This window comes from Tachysurus fulvidraco, chromosome 10, assembly GCF_022655615.1.
Source record: "Tachysurus fulvidraco isolate hzauxx_2018 chromosome 10, HZAU_PFXX_2.0, whole genome shotgun sequence".
NCBI lineage: Eukaryota > Metazoa > Chordata > Actinopteri > Siluriformes > Bagridae > Tachysurus > Tachysurus fulvidraco.
The window spans coordinates 13,407,840-13,428,921 of NC_062527.1; the positions used below are offsets into that span (position 1 = coordinate 13,407,840).

The following is a 21,082-nucleotide window of genomic DNA, read 5'->3' on the forward strand; positions in this document are numbered from 1 at the left end:
TAAAATGATAGCCGGAAGGTACATAACCATGGTCAGCTGGTAACCTGATATGCTTTTACCGTGCTCTCGGGGTGAGTGATTGATTTGACAAACCACAAAACATTCACTGGCTTTGTTCCAACCTGATAGCAAAACTGTGCCTCACACACAAACACACACGCACACAGCCCTAGCAACAGCCTCACACTGGTAGAGTCTTTAGAAATTAATCCTCCTTGTAGGAACAGGAACAGCACTAGGCCCACCTGCTGGAGAAACAGAGTGGACACTTTTCCAGCCTGGAGCAGCAGAAATGTCTTGCACCATTGTGTTAGCTTTTGTTTGATGCCATCATGGCATCAGGACTGCAGCGTAACTACAGAACATCCATCAAACCCAAAACCCACATTTCTGCACAGGGCTGCAGTGATTTACCTCCAGACTCCTGAACTTAAATCACTCCTTAACCTTAGGATCACTTACATCACAGTATAATTACAATTTTACTTGACTGGGTCATGTTTATCAAGTCTGTTAGCAAAAGGGTTTCCTACAGTATAGAGTTCCCTTGGATGGTAAGGTGTTCAGTTTGAAACGCTGTCTCATAGGGAAACACTTTTTTAGAGACTACAAACTAAAGAACACATTTTTTTCTAAGAGTGTAAGAACTAAGGGCAATGATTGGATTTTAATACTTTAGTTTGTTTATTTTAAAACTTATTTGAATCTTTGTTACTTTAGCATAGAATTAAATGTGACTCAAACTGCAGGGTGTGCTTAAAGTCTCTATACATTTTTTTTTAAATGTATTAAACTTGTTTACAAAATTAGACAAAAAACATAGTTTTCTAAAACTATATATAGACTGAAAAATCAGATCTGAAAAACTTTGAAAGACATTTTGCTAAAAAGTCTTAAGTTTTTGTAAGGAGAGTTTTGGGATACCATGTAAATTAATAAAACCTACTGCGATTTATGGAGCTTGTATCTGGACTTGGATGTGAGAGTGAAGTATATTACTCTTGTGTTGGGCTTGATTTTTTTTTCTAGACCTATAAGATTTTCCTGGAGTGAAATTTATACTTTATATTTTGTTCTAGTGTTTATTCATTGGGTCGTATCAACATTTTGAAACATTTTACAACTCTGTTATGATGATGATGGGATGGCATAAGAGCATCGAAGACATTGTGACAGCCAGTATCTAATTACAAAAGGGATTACTCTCACTGTGTGTGCATTTTTCTAAGGCATGTCATCCAAAAACCAAACCAAATCAAATTGTAAAAATTGCACACTTAGGTAGACTAGACCTGTTAGACTTGTTAGACTTATACAGACTGACTTTTTCATGATTGTGTTTGTTAAACTGGCTTCCATACTGAGATGATATTTGTAGACAGAAACCAGATTGTGTGTGTGTGTGTGTGTGTGTGTGTGTGTGTGTGTGTGTGTGTGTGTGTGTGTGTGTGTGTGTGTGTGTGTGTGTGTGTGTGTGTGTGTGTGTGTGTGTGTGTGTGTGTGTGTGTGTGTGTGTGTGTGTGTGTGTGTGTGTGTGTGTGTGTGTGTGTACATTTCTACGTAAAAGAAATGAAGCATCAGTTATGGCAGGTAATACAGACCCAACAGAGAAACAGAAAATTGTGTGAAAATAGTGCACCTATAGTGTGTATTAATACATTCCACTTCTAAAGGAATTGCACTACATCCAAACACCAATGCAGTGTATGAGAATGTAGGGTATATATGCATCACTTGCTAACTACACTTGCTTACAGGGGGAGCTAGAGCCCCAGAGGAGGAATTTAACTAAGACATGTCTTAGTTAGACATGTCTTAGTGTTTAAGCACATAATCTGACCTTAATGATGATGATAATGCTTTTTATTAATGGTAATTAAACAGTACATGTATCTGTACTGACTATAAGGTGACTAACTGCTATATAAAACTCTAATTGTGGGCAGTCAAATGTTTGGGGAGTGTTGGGAACAATTAGGTTTTGCTGGGTGTATATAATTACAGTCTATGCTAATGTGAATTGCAGCAATGAGGATTCATCAGGGCATAATGACTGCAATTACATTATCCAAAGAGATGCACGTATTCACAGAAAGCTTAACAAATCACAGCTCTGCAATTGTTTACCTCAAAACAAATCATAATATCTAGGAACACAGGGCCAGTGCTTCAGATCTACTGAAATGCCCTGAGTCACTCAGACTTTACTGAGTCATTTACTGAATCAGTGAAGCAACAGGGTGAGTTGTTCCTGTGGGGATTTCAAATTTGCTAAAATAAACAGTTCAGTAAATTTCAGTGGGATATTTAGCTCTGTGGGGAGAAACACAGGTCTGTGTTATTTTACTGAATATTATAAAAACATTAGAAGTACATTTATATCCAAAATGCTTTTTTTGTTTTTGGGGAAATGAAGTACATTTTGGTTATCAGTGTATATTTTTAGTGTATATTAAATTGCGTTATTATCATATATTAGATAAACAGTTCTTCATATGCATATTTTCTGTTTTGTTTGGTTCTGTTTTATTAGTAATGAATATAAAATACCTTTGATTGAAACACTATTTGTGCATTTGTCCTTATGGACATAAATAGCACAGCTCTAAGATTACACTGTCAGAAATGGTACATTTTGTTCCTTAAGCTTCATACCAATGTAAATAGATTCTTAAATATATAACAGCCATCCAATTTTACAGGTACATTTGTATTTTTCTAAATAGGGGTATAATTGGGATACTGTTGAACACACTGCCCATGTGACCATGGATTTTTAAATAAAACCTCGGTTTAGTATATTTTTCTAAGTGATATAGTGGCTTAGTGGTAAAGACACTGACTTGGTGATTGGTACATTGTGTACCATTGTGGACATTACATAACAGACTCTCAGCTGCTCTGGTCTTTTTAGATTGTAAATAAATAAGTAAATAAATAAAAACTTAACAATTATTCACATGTATTATATACAGCGCAATACAGCTGAGGTTTCTACACAAAGACTGAAGAAAATAGATTTAAAGAATAAAGGGCAAAGCAGTTTCAGTCCGCAGCTTCTGTCTTTCCTTTCCTGGTGAGAGTGAATGGGTAGGTGCTGTGAGAGATGGATGGAGGAACAGAAAAGCAGAAAGGAGCAGTGAGTATATGCTTGTCAGGGGGTTGCTGGGCGTGAGTGGCCGTGGCAGATGCATTAGTGCAGACATCTCACTCCTGCTCAGGCTGAACCCATTCAGGGATTGAAAGCATGGCTTGTAGGTGAACTGTGCGAGTGAAGGCTTCTGTGTCCTGCCACACCTTCTCAGAGCTACACACATTCACCACACTCACTCACACACACACTCAGTAAGAAAAGTGTGTATGCTCTTACAGTAAGGTCTGACATCCTATGATCAAAATAATTATTCCACACTTGTTCAGAAAGGATATACTGGTAAAATGATGTAGCATGTAAACGGACCGTTTAAAGGTCTTTTCATATGTCCAGAATTTAGTCTGTTTGAATCAGACTCTGCTCCGTTTCCTTTTTTTGGTGCAATCACACTTGGCTGCACACCAGAGCAAGCTTCTAAACAAATTCTGGTGAGATGTGAAAGCAAGTTGACCCTGAACTGACCAAGCATTCTGTGTCATTTCAACACATTTAGCACTGGTTGCTTTTTCTCTATACTGTATGTCTTGGTACTGTAATGATTGATACTCCCCAGATCCTGGTTCACCCATAAGGGGACGAATTCCCTTTTGGCTCTTCTCAAGGTTTCTACCCCCTGCTGTATCGAAGTTTTCTTGCAGGTATATTGCCAAAAATCTCTATCCAAATGTCTTGTTTTGGGACAGCTATATATACTATGCAAATAATACTGAACTGTATAGAACACTGAATTTTAAACCTTTCCCATATATATCCACTGAGCACAAATATTTGGATTAAATGGTAGACTAATCCTACACAATAATTTAAAAAGCCTTTAAAAAGAATATAACCCACGGCATGCTTGGGCAGCCAGCTAAGAGATCATACCCTCTTGCTACAACACTTTGTGTTGTAAGTACAAGCTATGACATTGCTATTATGCCTGTTAAACACACTGTCTGTGCAGGCAATGCAGAGCACTGCAGCCTTGTACTTTTCCTCTAAGAGAAACAGAAGCACGAGAGTCCTCCTGGCAGGGGGCCGCCTCTGCTCTTCCCCTGAGTGCAATAAAGGCTGATTAGAGTTAAGGCAGTGGGGCAGACCCCCCTCTCTCTCTGCCAGCTGCTGCATCATGCTGAAGCCTGTCATCTGTGAAATGAAGTTCAGATGGACAGATAGATGCCTGCTGAAAAGGGCACTATGGAGGAGGGTTGAGCGTAGGACAAGAAGAGAGAGGAACAAGAGACAAGGAGAAGAAGGGGGTCGACAAAAAGACAAGCTGTGATACGTTTGACCTTGAGACGAATCGTGTCTTTCCCACAGTCAGCATGAATCACTGTCAGGGAGGACGGGGGAGGTCAATGAGAGATCCTCTGTCTCCTGCTTGCTCTCTTTTACTGTTTCTTTTTCTCGCTTCACCTCTCTGTCTCAACTTCTGCCCTCCATAGTAGGGGAACAATTTCACTTTAACAACCTTAATTAACCCACGTCTCCTCCTGAGCAGGAAATCTGATCCGCTACTGGAAGTTAAACGGTGTACATGTTTGGAAAGAGAGCCATGGTGTTCCTGTGACCTGGCCATCAATTACACAACATTGCTTCTGCTTTTCTTATAGTTACTTTAGATAGATTTCAGTCTTCAAGCCATAAAGCAGATTAGTGTGCTTTATAGCAAAGCAAGTAACCTTTATATTCTGATCAGGTTTATGTCAACACATGAGCACCGCACCAATCCCACACTGCACCAATCCAAAGATATATAGGGATTTCATAGGTATACATAGGTATACATTCCTGCACAGGAGTATGAGAGTGTGATGAGTTGGCACCCCATCCAGGGCATCCCCCACCTTGTGCTCTGAATCTCCTGGGAGAGACTCCAGGTTTTCCGTGGCCCTGTGTAGGATTAGTGGTTCAGAAAATGGATGAATAGATGGAAGTAACATATCTTATCACAGCACTGTGCTGTCGTCTGACTGGCAATGAGGTCTTGAGTATTTTTTTTATTTTATTGGCACATCATTGTGGAATAAAAATCTAATGAAGAGGAATAAGACACTTTTGACATGCTGGTATAGAAGATATAACATCATCTGCCATTGACTGTTTTCCTATAACATAATGCCTTGTATAGTATTTCTTATATATAGTTTCCAACATTATCTTGAAGATGCATATAGGTATATTCAAGGTTTTATTGTAACTGGTCAGATTCTCTTCTTCTATTTTAAACAATAAAAAAAATTTCCATTTCTCCTTCCTCTCTTTAACATTAAATGCCATAGACAGTATAAAGGAAGCAGCTTTTGTCTTTGTCTCTGTTCCTGTTGGAGCCTTGCAGTGTGAGATGAAAGATGGTGACTTGTGACACACACATGCCAGATGGGATGGTGTCAGGTGTGTTTTGGGATTGATCTGAGCATTAAAATGAAGAAAAATGATGGACAGGATCTGCTCCTGTAATAATTCAGTGTCTCACCGTGATTGATCTCCTGCTCACACTGTAATACTGTATGGCTTATGTCATTTATCTACATGATTTACTGACATCTACTAGTTTCATTTTCTAAATCGTCAATTTTTTATATTGATATGAGCGCACACTTTTTTATATGCCATGCACTCTTTCCTACTGATAGGTATACATTTATAGACTGAATACAAATCATGCATTTGCATATCCTCGTGCTGTGCTCAGAAATTTTAATAAGTTGTCTGATCATATATCATCAATTTCACCAAATCCCAAGTCATCATCATTCAAATGTGTTTGAAGAACGACTCAAGCAGAAGCATCCGTGCATCTGTGAGTCAAAGTCTGGCTGCCTATCATCAGTGAGTGAGTGCGTCTTCTAGGTCTATAGGTTTCTTCCATAAAATAAAAGCCGTTGCCTGAGGAGAAGCGCTGCTCCCTGCGGCATAACCTGTGGGAAAACACATGAGTTACATACTTACTGCAGGCAAACCACACACAGACAATAACACATATACGAGAAAACTTTCAATGGATTAAATAATCATTTTAAGAGTGTGGTCAGGGTCTCAGAGGAAGATATTTGGTTGTGTTCAATTATAAATTCCAAAGAAATTATGACACACATACTTTACACCTACCATGACGGGGTTGGAAGTTGGCGGTCACATCCCCTGACGTTTACAGAGAAGCCAGTTTTCTCCCATCTGATATTTTACTGCCAAGTGCAGACCGCACTTTTAACTACATTGCATGAGAGAAGACTCTGGTACTTAGTTGAGATGCTGGAGTTCTGTTTCATGATAAACAGCCAGTCCACATCTGAAGAGTCTTGGGTAGGAGTTCTGGACCTCTTGGTAAAGAGGAAACTAGGAGATGAGACTTCATAGAACATTAACTGGGAAGAAGCTGGAGCTACAGGCTTGGCCATTCTCCCAAAGGTTATTTTGTAGGTACAGAATATTAACTTGTGGGCTGCACTGTAATTGCACTGTATAAATATGGACAATAATCTTCATCAGGGTGCCACAATGCTCCTCTTCACAACACTCTATTATGACCCCAAAAATGATATTTATTCCATGACAGCATGACCCAAAATGTTTTATTTCTCTTAAACCACAACAATTTGCAAATGATTCCATTTTTTTTATTGCACAATTTTTTAATTATTCCAATTATTTATTAATAAATGACACAGCATACCTTTTATCAGTTTTTATACATTTACAGTAATCTATTGGAACGTCTGTGAAATTATTTATCACTTAATATATAAAAGCACACAGTTATTTTTCAAGTTATAATAGTCAAAGAAAATGCATCGTCATTTAAGTGAAAAGAAAATGAAAACAGAACATATAAATAGCATAACTTACCAATATGTTGCTTTTTTGACTTTTTAATTAATTTATTTTAGGCTTAGTCTCTGTGAATAAGGTGTTAATATAGAATCATAACACATTAGAGAAGTACATTAACTTGTGCTGTACAGATTTTATATAAAACAAACCACATTCTGACGATCAGAATTCAACACAGCTGTGGTATAGTAAAAGATTAATGTTTATTCTCATATTCTTATTATTATTATTCACATATTCTCTAAGTCTTAAATATGAATGTTTCAGTAATTTTTAAAAGATGTTACTTTTAATGTTAAATGTTTAAAGATTGGTTGAAGAGAACTATAAACTCATATAACATATAACCCCTCTTTACAACTGTGCTGAGCAGTAAAGCATCTCAGCATGCACAAAACTTTGAATGCTGAGCTTGATGTGGCTAAGAACAACAGAAGACCACATTGGGTTTCACTCCTGCAAATCAAGATCAGGAAGCTATGGCTATTATGGGCACATCTGAAAAAATCACCTGCTCTTTTTCAACTGTCCCGTTTATCTCAGTTTATCCCAGTTTATCTCAGTAGCCTCCTATTCCTGATCTGGGTTGACAGAAGTGGAGCTTGTTGTGATCTTCTGCTGTTATAGCTCATCAAGCTCAGCATTCAAAGTTTTGTGCATGCTGAGATGCTTGCTTTATTTTGCACAAGTCTGTGTAAACTTTAGGGACTGTTGTGTCTGAAAATCCCAGGAGATCAGCAATTCCTAAAATACTCAGATGATTAGTACACTGGTACCTGCAACTAAGTCACAGTTAAAGTCATAGAGATCAAAACTTTTCCCCATTGTGATGTTTGATGTGAACATTGAGCGTCTGACTTGTACAGTATCTCCATGATATTATGCGTTGTGTTGCTGTCACATGATTGGCTGATTAGACAATAGCATGAATGTGTGGATTGATAATAAAGTGGACAGTGGAAGTAAACTTTTTATTTATGTTATGCTTTGTATGAAGCACAGAAAAGGCCTTGGGATCAGTGTGTAATTACGTTTTATGGTTCAGTAAGCACCTGAGTGTCTTATTAATGCACCAACTGGATACTGTGTAAGCAAAGATTATTTACAAAGACACAATAAAAAGGGAAGTGGAAGAAACTGAGTAGGAAACAATATGAATTAATGTGAAATAATTTGATTTAAGCAGAAATTGTCTGGAGTGTGTGTGTGTGTGTGTGTGTGTGTGTGTGTGTGTGTGTGTGTGTGTGTGTGTGTGTGTGTGTGTGTGTGTGTGTGTGTGTGTGTGTGTGTGTGTGTGTGCGTGTGTGTGTGTGTGCGTGTGTGTGTGTGTGTGTGTGTGGTGATGGATGCTGATGCATGAGGGGCTCGTATGGTCCAGGCAAGAATTACAGCACTGAGCAATGCGATGTGATTATAGGTCATTACGCAGTGACAGTCGCCTTCAGCAAGACTCTACAGTGTGTAATAACACACTGATGACAGCTGACCCCAAACACACAAGTGCACACACAAACATTTATCATAGAGGTGTGACTGAGGGAAATGATAAATGAGGAAATAAACACTTCCTCAAGGTCAACTTTGGGGAAACTATAGTACAGAAAAATATATGGTGATGAGCAAAATGACAGTTTACTGCGAAAAATGAGAAACAATGAAAATAAAATGAGACAAATCTGTATGAGACATGCACTATTAATGTCAAACACTGTCAAACTGATGACAGCAAGCTGCTGAATAATATATGACAGGATCGAATGAGTGTGTACTCAGCTAACAATTACTGGTGCTGAGAATATTTGTTTGTTTTTTTTGGTCCCAAATGTTCTGAGAACAGATTCTATTTGTTGTTGTTTCCTGTTTGGTTTACAAGGAGGTTTGGCTTCTAGAAATAAAGTGCCCACGTTTCGATGTGCATTTATGCTTCCAACAACATTTTCCCATAGCCTTTATCTACATTTTTTATCCTTATGAGATCTTTGTGGTAACTTGTTCCTTTAACCTTCTGCTAACCTTGAAATAATTTAACCTTTTGTGAAACTATGCTAACACAGGATAAACAAACACATATATAAATCAGATCTACAATATCTTATGGAATCAATATTAAAATGTATGAGCAAAATGGCAGCCCCTTTAATGAATGTTAAATTGTACAGAGGCATTAAAACCTACAAACAACCTTATGATAAACTCATAAGATAATGTTGTGTGAACGTTCTTGAAATGTTACTTTATGGTTTCTGATTTCTAAGTTAGTTTGTAATTACAAAAAAGAAAGAAAAATCTAATAACAACCTTCAGCGTCTAGTGATTGACACCTGTAAAAAGACCCATATGAGAAGGTCCCCAAACATTATGAGGTTGTTCTCCAAGGAATAACCAAATAGAAAGCAAATGCTTTCTTTATGGATACATTCTGGCAGGTAAAGGTTTATAGGTGTAAGTTTTTAAAATTCTGATTACTTATTAGATATTATTCCTGTTAGTGTCATTCTATGTTATTATTATTATTATTATTATTATTATTATTATTATTATTATTATTATTATTATTATTATTATTATTATTATTATTATTATATTATTATTATTATTAAGTATAACTATTATGAGGTAATAATAGTAGTAGTAGTAATATTCTTATTCTTATTAGTTCTTATGTGCATGTGTAGTCTTGTGCTGCGCTTGTGTTGTCTTGATCAAGCTCCACTTGGGGATTAATAAAGCCCTCTCTTGTACTATATTCCAAAAACATGTGCATATGTATTTCTATTTCAATTATTTCACCTATATTTCAATAATAAATGTCTCGCATTGTTTCCTTTAGTTTTCTGAGTGGATCTTGAATAATGTGGGCTGTGTTTTGAATCAGCAAGTGTATATTAAATGCTGGAAATGTTGTAATTTATTCCATCTGCAAAAACTACACATATTCATACACTTTTATCAGATTAATATTCTATTGAATTGCACAAGTAGTAATATAGTAGATCATATTTAAACATTTGTAATATTCTAAAAGTATACAGTACATGCAGTAAATGGTAAAGTCCTTAAAAGACAATGGAAATGTATTTTAATATCCGGTTGTAGTAGACCATTGAAAAAGAAAATATCTGTACTGTCACTGATTACCACTAGATGGCAGCGTCGTACTACACTGAATAGAGCTTATAGCTGTTCGTGGATAAAAACGTGGAAAGAAATAATCATATCGGTTTTAAACAAATTATTACGATTTGATTGACAACTAAGATGCCTAACATCTACAATAAACTTTCCTTTTGCTTTTTTTTTCATAGATCCAGGATCCCTGGTTTGATCTTTACATTATTATGTGAAATTCCCGAGATTTGCTCTTGACCCATTGTGACCCTAGGGGGCAAACCATGTTGGAGGAAACACCTGATTGTACAGTAAAAGTTTATGGATGTTTGTTGAACCAACAAAGATGGAATAAGCCCATGGGAAGAACTGTTGAAGTTTTTTCTGAAGGAGAGTTACCCGGAATAAATGCTGATGCACAAGGGCTGAAAATGAGACTGAGAGAATTTCACACATGTGCAGGCTACGGACAGAAGTCCTATCACTTCTCTCCATCCATAGTCACTCCCATACACATGCTACAGGAAAACATCACAGAACTGTCTTTTTGTTCCATGTAAGCAGCTGTAAATGTGGAGAAATATTTTCATGCCCTTTGCTCTGATGGAGTCCACTGCAGCCTTCACAAGCATGATGAATTCTCTCAGCATCAGAGATAAAGGGAAAGACTTTGAACAGGAATACTCACCCTTAGGAGTCAATGCAAGAAATAAACAGCCTGTGTTAGGGGTTTAAATTATGTGACTCGTTGTGTACGTAGCAACCACAGTTTGTATCTGGGTCACGGCACCATATATATATATATGACAGTAAGCCTCCTTTAAAGATGCAAACCATTTCTTTGGGTTAACAGCACAAACTGTGTACTGTGAATCAGTGAGTGGTTTGGAAATGAGTCGAATCTGTTTCCTGGGAATCAGAATCTAAATTAATTCATCATTTAAGTTTTCAGATTTTTTTTTTTTGTACTTCTGTAAGAAAAGATCAACCGTCTTCCCTGTATTGCACTGATACAGATCAGAACAGATTTTGCATTGTCCAGTAGCCTTGATGAGTCAAGACAGAACAAGACTTTTGGGCTAATTGCTACTCTGGAGACAACACCAGCTCTAGTGTCTTGATGTCTTCTTGTTGATGTGTTATGATGTTGTGGCCATTTGGGGATGAAAAAACAAGCAGAGTTTCATTCAAGTCCTGTGAAATCTTGTTATTTGGCTTCTACAGTTACTGGGAATTCTGGGGGTAAACATGATGGCAGCTTAGGACTAATGAATCCAGCTGAAGATCACTCACACCTCATCTCAAATCCACAGTGAAGTCAGATTCTTCAGTACTCACTTTAATAATTATTCTATCACAATAGAAGTCCTGGGCTGCAGATCACCAGTGTCCAGTGTATAGTATACTAACAGTAGAAGATTTTAAGGCTGGTAAGCTAGTGCATGTTATAGGCTACAGAGGAAACCACTAGTAGAAATTCCCCCAAAACTCCCAGTCGTGTAATATTGGGCAAGATCCAAACCGTTCACCATGCCAAACTCAGTGGGTTATTTCCTGTATTATGCAATACCATTTCATAAGTGCTAATTTTACTTTGAAATAAGCCTTCCAGTTTGATTTGATTACGATTCAGATTCCACTTCATTGTGCAGTGTACAGGTATGGAGACAATGAAATGCAGTTTGCCTTGAAAGTGCAAATAGTGATAAATAAGTATAACAATACAAATAAAAGAATTTGCTGCAGAGGTAATGTTGCAAACTGTGCCTTATGAGTATGGAAGATGATGTGTGAAGAATGTTTTGTGGTGAGGAAGTGTATTAGCACAGAACTCAGAAAGGTCACTGCTGAGGGAAGGAAGCTATTGCTATGCTGGCTGTTGTGAGAGTACAGGCTCATTTAGCACTTCCCCAAAGGGTAGGGGGTAAAAAGTTCATGCTTATGATGAAAGGGACCTTGATGTTGCTTATGTTTCACACTGTACATTCCTAAACACTGACCTAACGTTCTTATATGCATGTTTGTGATGTCAGCAGCCATGGTTGGGTAAATACAATGAGCAACCATTTTAAATAACAGCCTGCCTTCCGTTTCAGTATCAGTGTGAAAAAATGTTAATCCTCGCCTTCGCTCCAATTGACACATTTTCTATCACCACGTGACTTTTTTCCCCCCTTAAACGCTTCAGCTACTGTTTGTACAACACACAGCATTTCTGTGGCTAATGGCTAAAAAAAGCAATGCAAACCTGATTCTCAGTTACAAGTGTAAAACGTTCTTTAACCTGGGGTTAAAGTGGGGGTTATAACAATGATAAGCCAATGTTAAGCCCTAATGGTACAATGATACAAATTCACCGGTATCTGTGGTGATAGGTGAGCCTTTCTCAGACTCCTCAAGAAAAAAGACATTAATGCTCCTGGTCAGATGACTGGAGAAGTGAGCTCTTAAGAACATGAAGCTAGTCACACATTTCACTGCCTCTCCATTTATTTGACTATAGGTGTGTGCATGATTCATCTTGGACTGTCCGAAGTCTACAATAAGTTCCTTGGATTATTGAGGGCCAGATTGTTAATGGTACACCAGATCCTGGCAGCTCTGCCAATGCGATGGCGCTTTCATTGCCATTACTGATAAGGCCAGCCACTGTGGAGTCATCTGCTAACTTGATTATGGTGTTAGAACCATAAGCGGAAACAAAGTCATGTATGTATGGTGAGTAAATTAGAGCTGAGCACACAGCTCTGAGAAACCCCAGCACTCAGACTGAAGAGACTGTTGTCTGTCTCTGAGAAAATCCATTATCTAGTTGCAAAGTAAGGAACTGATCCCAAGGTGTTTGACTCTTTTTTTTTGTCTGTTTTTTTTATCAGTTTGGAAAAGCAACCAGGAAAATGTCATCATAATGTGGCCTTTCAGTCTTAATACAGCTGCTTCTTTTTGGCTGTTCTTGATGGATAAAATATATTGCAAACATAAAAAATGTTGGTTTGGTTTTGTTCCTTAATTTTTTTACATAGATGGTTTGCTATAAAGATGATCACGCAGGCCCTATTAACACCTGGCCTTAACATGCATCTGGGTGATCTCACATATGGACAGCGTAATAATTTACACCTGCCATTATTAATGCATCTGTGGATCTTTCAACTGGAAAAAATGGTCCACCGGTCGGCCACTATATGTGTCTGTCCCATAACTCATATTTCATGTTTTTGTACTAACTGTTTCGAATGTTTTAATTGCATAGTTGCTAACAAATTTAATACATGATTGAAAGATAAGACAACAAATAAATGTATGACAACAGCACCTCTGGTCTCTGCTGTTATAGCTTCACCGTTACTCATGAACCTAGGGACACACATCTCTTTGGTTCTATGCCATATCCAGTCTCTCATTATGTATTGTGCCTCAAGGACAATGATGCAGCTGATTGGTTAGTCCTTCATGGCTATCTGGGACCCATCAACAAGCATTCACACACTACAAACGTGACGTGACCGATTCTTCCCAAACCACGTCCGAACATGGTTTGAGGGATCCGATCACAGTGCATCCTCTGGATACGTTTAACCCCATGTACACATGTACTTAGTGTTGTCCACTGATCTGAGCAGACACATTAATGATTCAATAACCATGCAAATTAGTTCCTGACATCATCCGGTGATTTCTAGCCATCTGAAGCCAAGACAAGCTGCTTTCCCCTGAAAAGAGTTGGCAACACCGCACATTTAGGCAGATCTAAGTAAAAGTAAGTAGATTGTTTATAAAGTACTTCCTGGTACAGCTTCTTCCATGCTGATCCCACACTATTAAAAGCATACAATTTCCCCCCAATGGTAGGCTACCATGTAAGGCTGTGAGTATTTTGTGTATACGCAGTGTATAAGATCCTGGTGTTCCATACAAAAACGTGCATTACACAGGATCTTTAAACCTGAAGGCGTTCGTTTCACACTACAGTAATTTTTCCTATAAGTAATAACTAGACTTACTAATGTGTGCGTGAGTGGGTGAGTGACTAAAAACGCACACGCACGTCCGCAACTTCAGTGACGTTTTCTACAGGAGACGTGACTTTTTTCACGAGGCGCGCGGACACGCCCTGCTCATTAATATTCATCGCGTGAGCTGGTCCCTCGGTATATAAGCGCCGCCCCCCTCCGTCAGCACGGTGCCTGCGGATCAGTTGTGCGCGTGCTGTCATACCGGATCAGCTTTAACCTAAACACATCCTACAGGTAGGTAAAAATAAAATAAAATACAAATCACTGGTTATTATGTCGAATTATTATCCTAAATATAACGCATTAAGAAATGTCAAGTCATAATGATATGTTTTTATAAATCGGGTGCATGCACAAAACTCATCATGTATTGTTTGTATTTGTTTTGTCCTTTAACATTGATACGCGCTTTATTTTTCTCAGTTAAAAGGTCAAATGAGATTATAGACTGTTAGGTAATATGCTCAGGGATTAGCCACGCCCACTGTCGCCTATAATAATGCTGCAAATGATTATTGGTGCTTTTAAATAATAAAGCTGAATCGTTTTCTGTTGTAACAGCTTAGAGACCTTTTATGCCTGGTCATCTCCATTTTTGGATAGGAAAATGTTAGATTAGACCGAGTGTCTAATAAAAGCAACACTGCAGTCAAACCTTATCAGTAATTATTAAGTGCAGCAGCTCCTAAATATCCGGTCTCCATCTTCAGTCTTGTCATTCTAAACAGAGTGAGGATTTCTGCCAAAGCAGTCATTTTGAACGAATATCACCTGTTTGATTTGCAAATAAAAATAACAAGCAACAACAACATGGTACTTTTTTAAATCCTAGGGCACAGCTTTATAGTATGAAGCCTGATGAGGTCCAGTTTGTGTCCCAGACTCACTGACTGTATTAAACCCAGTTTTCTCTTGGTTGTGAACCACAAGCCTACGTGCCGAGATCAGACACACACATGGACCTCTGCAGGTTCCTTAAAGCAATGCATCTTGGTCCATGTAGTCTTTTCTGCAGGATTTTTTTTAATGCGCATCATCAGCTCGTGTATTCAATGCAATGTGTATTTAATCTGATCAATTATTCAATAACGTATTAAAAATGTTTTTAGTGTAACAAGACGAAATAAACAATATCCTGTCCGGATGTCATGAGTATTACACAAGCCCCGCCCCTCCCCGTTGCCATGACGATGACGCAGGCTGATTTTATGACAGAAGATAAGACTAACAGTTACTCAGACAGATCGGCTGCTGTAAAATAGGTTTATCACTTCTGTAATTATATATACACACTTTTTTTTTTTAATTTGTTTTATTAAATGGGAAACTCCAGAATTCTATGACGCATGGCTACACTCTTAGACTGCAGGATATAATGGTCAGGGATGGATTAGTAAATATCTTCCCCAAAACAAAAGCTCAAACACCTGAATTCATTTTTCATACTGATCCATTAAATTGCTGATGTCCAGCTCCTGTGTTTCTGTGTGTTCCCATACAGAAAACAATAAGTTGTGTGGATCTGAATTTATTACCAGCCTAACCAGTCCTCTAGGTCCCAACTCTAGCTTGACATGGATACATGGAGCTACATATTTTTTGTGTGTGTGTGAGGGTTTTCTTCCAGGTACTCCAGTTCCCCCCAGGGCATGTCTTCTAGGCTTATTGGCAGTTGTTTTAACAATTGTTCATAGTGTGTATGGGTTGGCACCACATTCAGGGTGGTGTTCCACTTTGTGCCCAGAGTCCCTTGGGATAAGTGATAGACAAGCTGAGCAGATGTAATAGTGACTGCTTTGCAGGACCAGAATTCCAACACAAAACTTCCGATCAGCAATCCAGAGCTCTAACCCTGCCACATGCTTTGTCATGAATGATGAAGCTTAAGTGGCTTTGTTTCAAGGGAATGATAATCCCCTGTGCTTAACCTACACTAGTAACTCTTCATAAGAAGCAAGAAAATAAAAGAACATCCATTAATACCAACAAAGATGCAGCGTATCCATGTTAAATGACAAATTACAAAGCATTCTGATATGAGCTGTTTTTTTTTGTTTTTTTCTGCAGAAAATGGCATCCACTAAGGAGAAACTGATTGCCCATGTGAGCACTGATCAGCCAGTGGGCTGCACCAACAAGGTGACTGTTGTTGGTGTCGGTATGGTTGGCATGGCCGCTGCCGTCAGCATCCTGCTCAAGGTGAGAGCGACACAATTACTTTGCCTGAAGAGCTATTAATACTGTCAAAAGCAAACATAATATTGAGTTGAGTGCCAAAGTTCCCCCTTGGTTTCTGGAAAGTCTTATTCACAAAAGGTCAGTGCAGGTTTTCATTCCAGTCAAGTAGACGATCTTGGCCTTCAATAATCTCAGCTTTGACTTCTGCTTATCTAGAATTGAAAACCTGGGCCAACTGTGGATTGGTGTCAATATTCCATTTTAACCACAAAACAAAGTGGTGACTTTAATTAGTGGAGTCTTCCAGTTACTTTTTATGTACAAAATCATTCTCTTTAATATTGAATAAGTGTGCATGTCCATGCTGTAGATCATTATTTTGGAATTAGTTTCAAAGGTAACTTTGAGCCAAATTAAATGCAATTGTTCTCCTCACATCCTTTGAATCTCAACATGGACTGTTTGGCCATTACTATGTGGGGAGATTTCCATGTTCTTCCTGTACCAGTATGGATTTCTGCAGGGTTCTCTTGTATTCTCCCACCTCCCAAAACCAGGCCAGTAGGTAAATGTCACTTGTAAATTATTCCTTAATGTGTGTTTGTGTGTGCCCGTGATGTACTGGTGTCCTATCCAGGCTGTTTCTCTGCTTCACACCTTTTAGTATCCTGACCAGAATAAGTTACTGAAGATGAGTGATTGTATATATTTGAAACTCTAGTCACATGTTGGTTCTTCATTATAAAGTAAAGGTATGAAAACTTGTGAAATTGTAGCTCATTTCAGAACAGGTAGTTACGAAAAGAAGAGGATTTAAGGAGCTAAATATGAAGATTATTTTTAAGTTACACTTTTTTTTTTTTTTACGTCTGAGCAGTTGACTGGAATGTGGTCATTGTCATTTTGATGCCTGTTGAATAAATCGAGTGCGACATCCCAGCTCTGAAATGTTATGGGAGCAGAAAGAAGTTGGCATTAAGCCAAACTCCACCAGACAATCCGGTTACATTTAAGTGTCTATAGCAGTTAGATATAAAGCAATAAACTGTCTTGTTCTTCCGGTGTACATGTTTTGTGCATCTTGTGTTCACGTGAACACACAGTAATGACACTTCAGCCCAACCTTAACAGCCTTTTGCTAACATCTACTGTATCCTCTAGATAACAGTTTGGCCACATAGCTTAGATAAGAGCTCCGGCATAAGTTCCACACACACAGTTATGCTTGAAATGATTCTCACATCAGCCATTGTAAATCCATGTAAGTTCTGGTAGCTTGTTTCTGTAAGAAATGTCTACAATAATTCTGAACCAGGACACACAGTATGCCTGGGCTTTACTGAATGTTTGAAGCATGTGCTATAATTTCTTCCAGGATCTCACTGATGAGCTGGCTCTGGTTGATGTGATGGAGGATAAGCTGAAGGGGGAGGCTATGGACTTGCAGCATGGCAGTCTCTTCCTCAAGACTCATAAAATTGTGGCTGACAAAGGTGACAAAGGATTTACATTAAACTACTGTATGACTGTGAAGTTGAATTAAATGAATGCTATAAAATGTTCCTGTCGAAAAGAGTAAAGATTCTGTGTTTATTCCAGACTACAGTGTGACCGCCAACTCTAAGGTTGTGGTGGTGACTGCTGGTGCTCGCCAGCAGGAGGGAGAAAGCAGGCTGAACCTGGTGCAGAGGAATGTTAACATCTTTAAGTTTATCATTCCCAACATTGTAAAGTACAGCCCCAACTGTATCATGCTGGTGGTGTCCAACCCAGGTTAGCACTCGTTAGCACCACCGCTCCTTTTCATCTCCCAACCGACAACAGATTTCTTACTACTGTATATGCTAACAGATTAAATTATGAGCTATGATTGGTGTTTTGAGCGCAAGATCTTTATATATATCTCTAACATTATCTTAATTTATTTAAAAACTATTTAACTTCACTGGAAATATTTTCTTTAAAGTTGATATCCTGACGTATGTGGCATGGAAGCTGAGTGGCCTTCCCAGGAACCGTGTGATTGGTAGCGGCACCAATCTGGACTCCGCTCGGTTCCGCTTCCTGATGGGTGAGAAACTGGGTCTGCACCCATCCAGTTGCCACGGCTGGGTGATCGGAGAACATGGAGACTCAAGCGGTGAGGCTTCAGTTCAAACCATTTTATTTTAGTATTGCGCATCTGTACTACCTTACTGGGTTTAACAACAAATATGCACATAATTATACAGAAAGGTTGTACTGTGATTTTGTTCTATTGTCCTTTTGTATGCTTTGATTGGACGTGTGCTTACTATTTCTGTTAGTGCTTTATTTTTGGGGGAAGAATAATGTAAGAAAAGCTGATGACATTTAATGGATGTGTTTGTGAAGTAGGTCGAAAGAAAAATCATCCCAAATGCAGATGAACTATAGGGGGAACTAATAACTATATAAGAAATAAGCCTCGCTACTTAATGCAAAAAAAAATTCAATTGTTTTTAATTCACATCAGCCACCTCTGAATATATTATTGTCTCTTTTCCACTCTTGCAGTGCCTGTATGGAGTGGTGTGAATGTAGCTGGTGTGTCCTTGCAGGGTCTCAACCCAGACATGGGTACAGACAAGGACAAGGAAGATTGGAAGGGTGTCCACAAAATGGTGGTTGACAGGTGATTATTACAGCCTCTGCGAAATGCCCCTCAGCTGACTGAAATGCCATAAACATGGCAGTATCTGGTGAATTACAATGTGTAGAAATGATGGACGCTTTCTCTCACATGATAGAAATTACATGAGTGGTGTAAGAACCAGTTGTAACATTGTGACAGCAGTGAGCTTAAGAAATCAGACATTTGGCAGGATATTCATACCTGAAACTTCTCATCTTTTATAAAGCTTTTAATCAGCAGTAGTTTTCTTCTGTAACATACATGTCCACATTTTACACCGTGCTTCTCTCTTCATGAACACTTCACTACACTCCTGTCCTCAGGAAGACCAAAGTGAAATCAAATGGCTGAATTGCAAGATTTTTTTTTTTTTTTTTTTTTTTTTTTAAGGTTACAGTCACATGCTGCAAGATGATGCACTGTTTTATATACAAGTTTAGTCAGTGATAACAGCAGTTTATTATGTCACAATGTATGATTGCAATAAATTCTTTGAGATTCTCTTCCAGGTTTTGGCATGGTTTGTGATTCTCCTTTAGTAGTGCTAGCTAACAAGCTAACACTATTATTAATGACCCTTTAAACATTACTGCAACTTTCAAATGTTTGGCAAAAAAAAGGCACTTCTAGAAGCATCTAAAAAAAAAGGGCCATAGTTGGGTGTTTAGAGCGCACGAATGGCTCGACCACCCCCACCCCACCCCACCCACTGCTTGAATACCATGTATCCTCTAAATACTCAACACGGTGCTGAAGCACTTCACTGTCTCCAACAACAACAAATCATTATGCTAGTTGGACGGACAAGTTCATGCTGTCATTGGAACCACTTAAAGTATGTTTCATGTTTTAAAGACAGACCATAAATCTCACTTAAATTTTGTTTGTCTGCCTTTTCAGTGCATATGAGGTCATCAAGCTGAAGGGCTACACATCCTGGGCTATTGGCATGTCTGTAGCTGACTTGTGTGAGAGCATCCTGAAGAACCTTCACAAATGCCACCCAGTTTCCACCCTGGTTAAGGTGAGAACTGATAACATCTGCATCTGTTTGTTCTTGCCCTCTTCCTCATTCTTAAAGAGCTATTGCTCTATCATGTTCTAACATGAAGATTAACCTTTTGCCATGTTTCCAGGGAATGCATGGTGTGAACGAGGATGTTTTCCTGAGTGTGCCCTGTGTCCTGGGCAGCAGCGGCCTGACCGACGTGGTGAAGATGACCCTGAAACCGGAAGAGGAGAAGCAGCTTATAAAGAGTGCTGAAACCCTGTGGGGTGTGCAGAAGGAGCTCACCTTATGAACTGTAGCTTCTCTTTAAACGTAGCCCCAATCAAAATTAACGCCCTTAACATCTTTAACTTTTCATTGTCCTCACCCCTTTAGTCTTGATTGGATGTTTCTGATCAGATTTCAGACCCATAGACCTTAACACTCCTTACTATAAACTTTAGAGAAGGATGAATATTTTATGTAGTCTCAAATGTTACGAGTAATATATTATGGTCTTTTGTGTAAGTGTTTGTCTGCATGTTGTCCTTTGAACTCCTGATGGTGCGATATTTCAAAAGAAATATATTTGTGAGCTGGATGGTCGGCCAGTTTGGGTTTCTGTCTGGTGTACCTGTGTATTCTGAGCTCAAAAGGCATTCCATCCCATTTTCTTCCTAATTCAAAAATAAAGCCAGCTAGTAAGAGCCACTTTGTGAAACCAAAGCTGTCTTGTATGTTTTTAGTGAAAAAATCAGTACCTGTATTAAGGCGTGCACTTTTATACCTAAAATCAATTGCACATTTGTATTAAGTACAAATGAGTTAATAAGTGTATGATATCATTGGTAAACTGACGGAGCAAATATGACAGACCTAACTGAATGATATGGCTCATTGTAACTTCTGGAAGTATATCCATGAGGTTCATAGATGTCTAAACTATTTGTTTGTGCAACATTCACACTTGTGATATGTGCATGTTCTCACACCTGCAAAGATTATTTTTGTATGTTTATTCCTGTGAGCTAAAATGTGCTCCTAGTAGCTTTGTGCTTAGACATGGCTAAAAGTGCAACCTGATGTTTAACAGCTGTCTAGCATCTCACTTAACTCCCTTCACTTCCAAATAAAAGTTTAATAACTACACAATCCATGCTTTTCTCTTT

General features: G+C 38.4%; 1 protein-coding gene across 1 annotated transcript; it reads left to right on the plus strand.

Moving 5' to 3' along the window:
• The first annotated feature begins 14,174 nt into the window (after nt 1–14,174).
• ldha (lactate dehydrogenase A4) lies at nt 14,175–21,062 on the plus strand. Its single transcript, XM_027173163.2, has 8 exons — nt 14,175–14,328; nt 16,162–16,293; nt 17,648–17,765; nt 17,872–18,045; nt 18,239–18,412; nt 18,808–18,925; nt 19,826–19,949; nt 20,062–21,062. Exons 2-8 carry the CDS (start codon nt 16,165–16,167, stop codon nt 20,224–20,226), a joined length of 1,002 nt encoding a protein of 333 aa, XP_027028964.1. The 5' UTR covers nt 14,175–14,328; nt 16,162–16,164; the 3' UTR covers nt 20,227–21,062.
• The last annotated feature ends 20 nt before the right edge of the window (nt 21,063–21,082 follow it).

Coding starts and splice junctions, on each gene's coding strand:
- ldha (XM_027173163.2), top strand. CDS start 16,165: ATGGCATCCACTAAGGAGAAACTGATTGCCCATGTGAGCACTGATCAG. Junction 16,294..17,647: donor CCGTCAGCATCCTGCTCAAG/GTGAGAGCGACA, acceptor AATTTCTTCCAG/GATCTCACTGATGAGCTGGC. Junction 18,926..19,825: donor CACAAAATGGTGGTTGACAG/GTGATTATTACA, acceptor CTGCCTTTTCAG/TGCATATGAGGTCATCAAGC.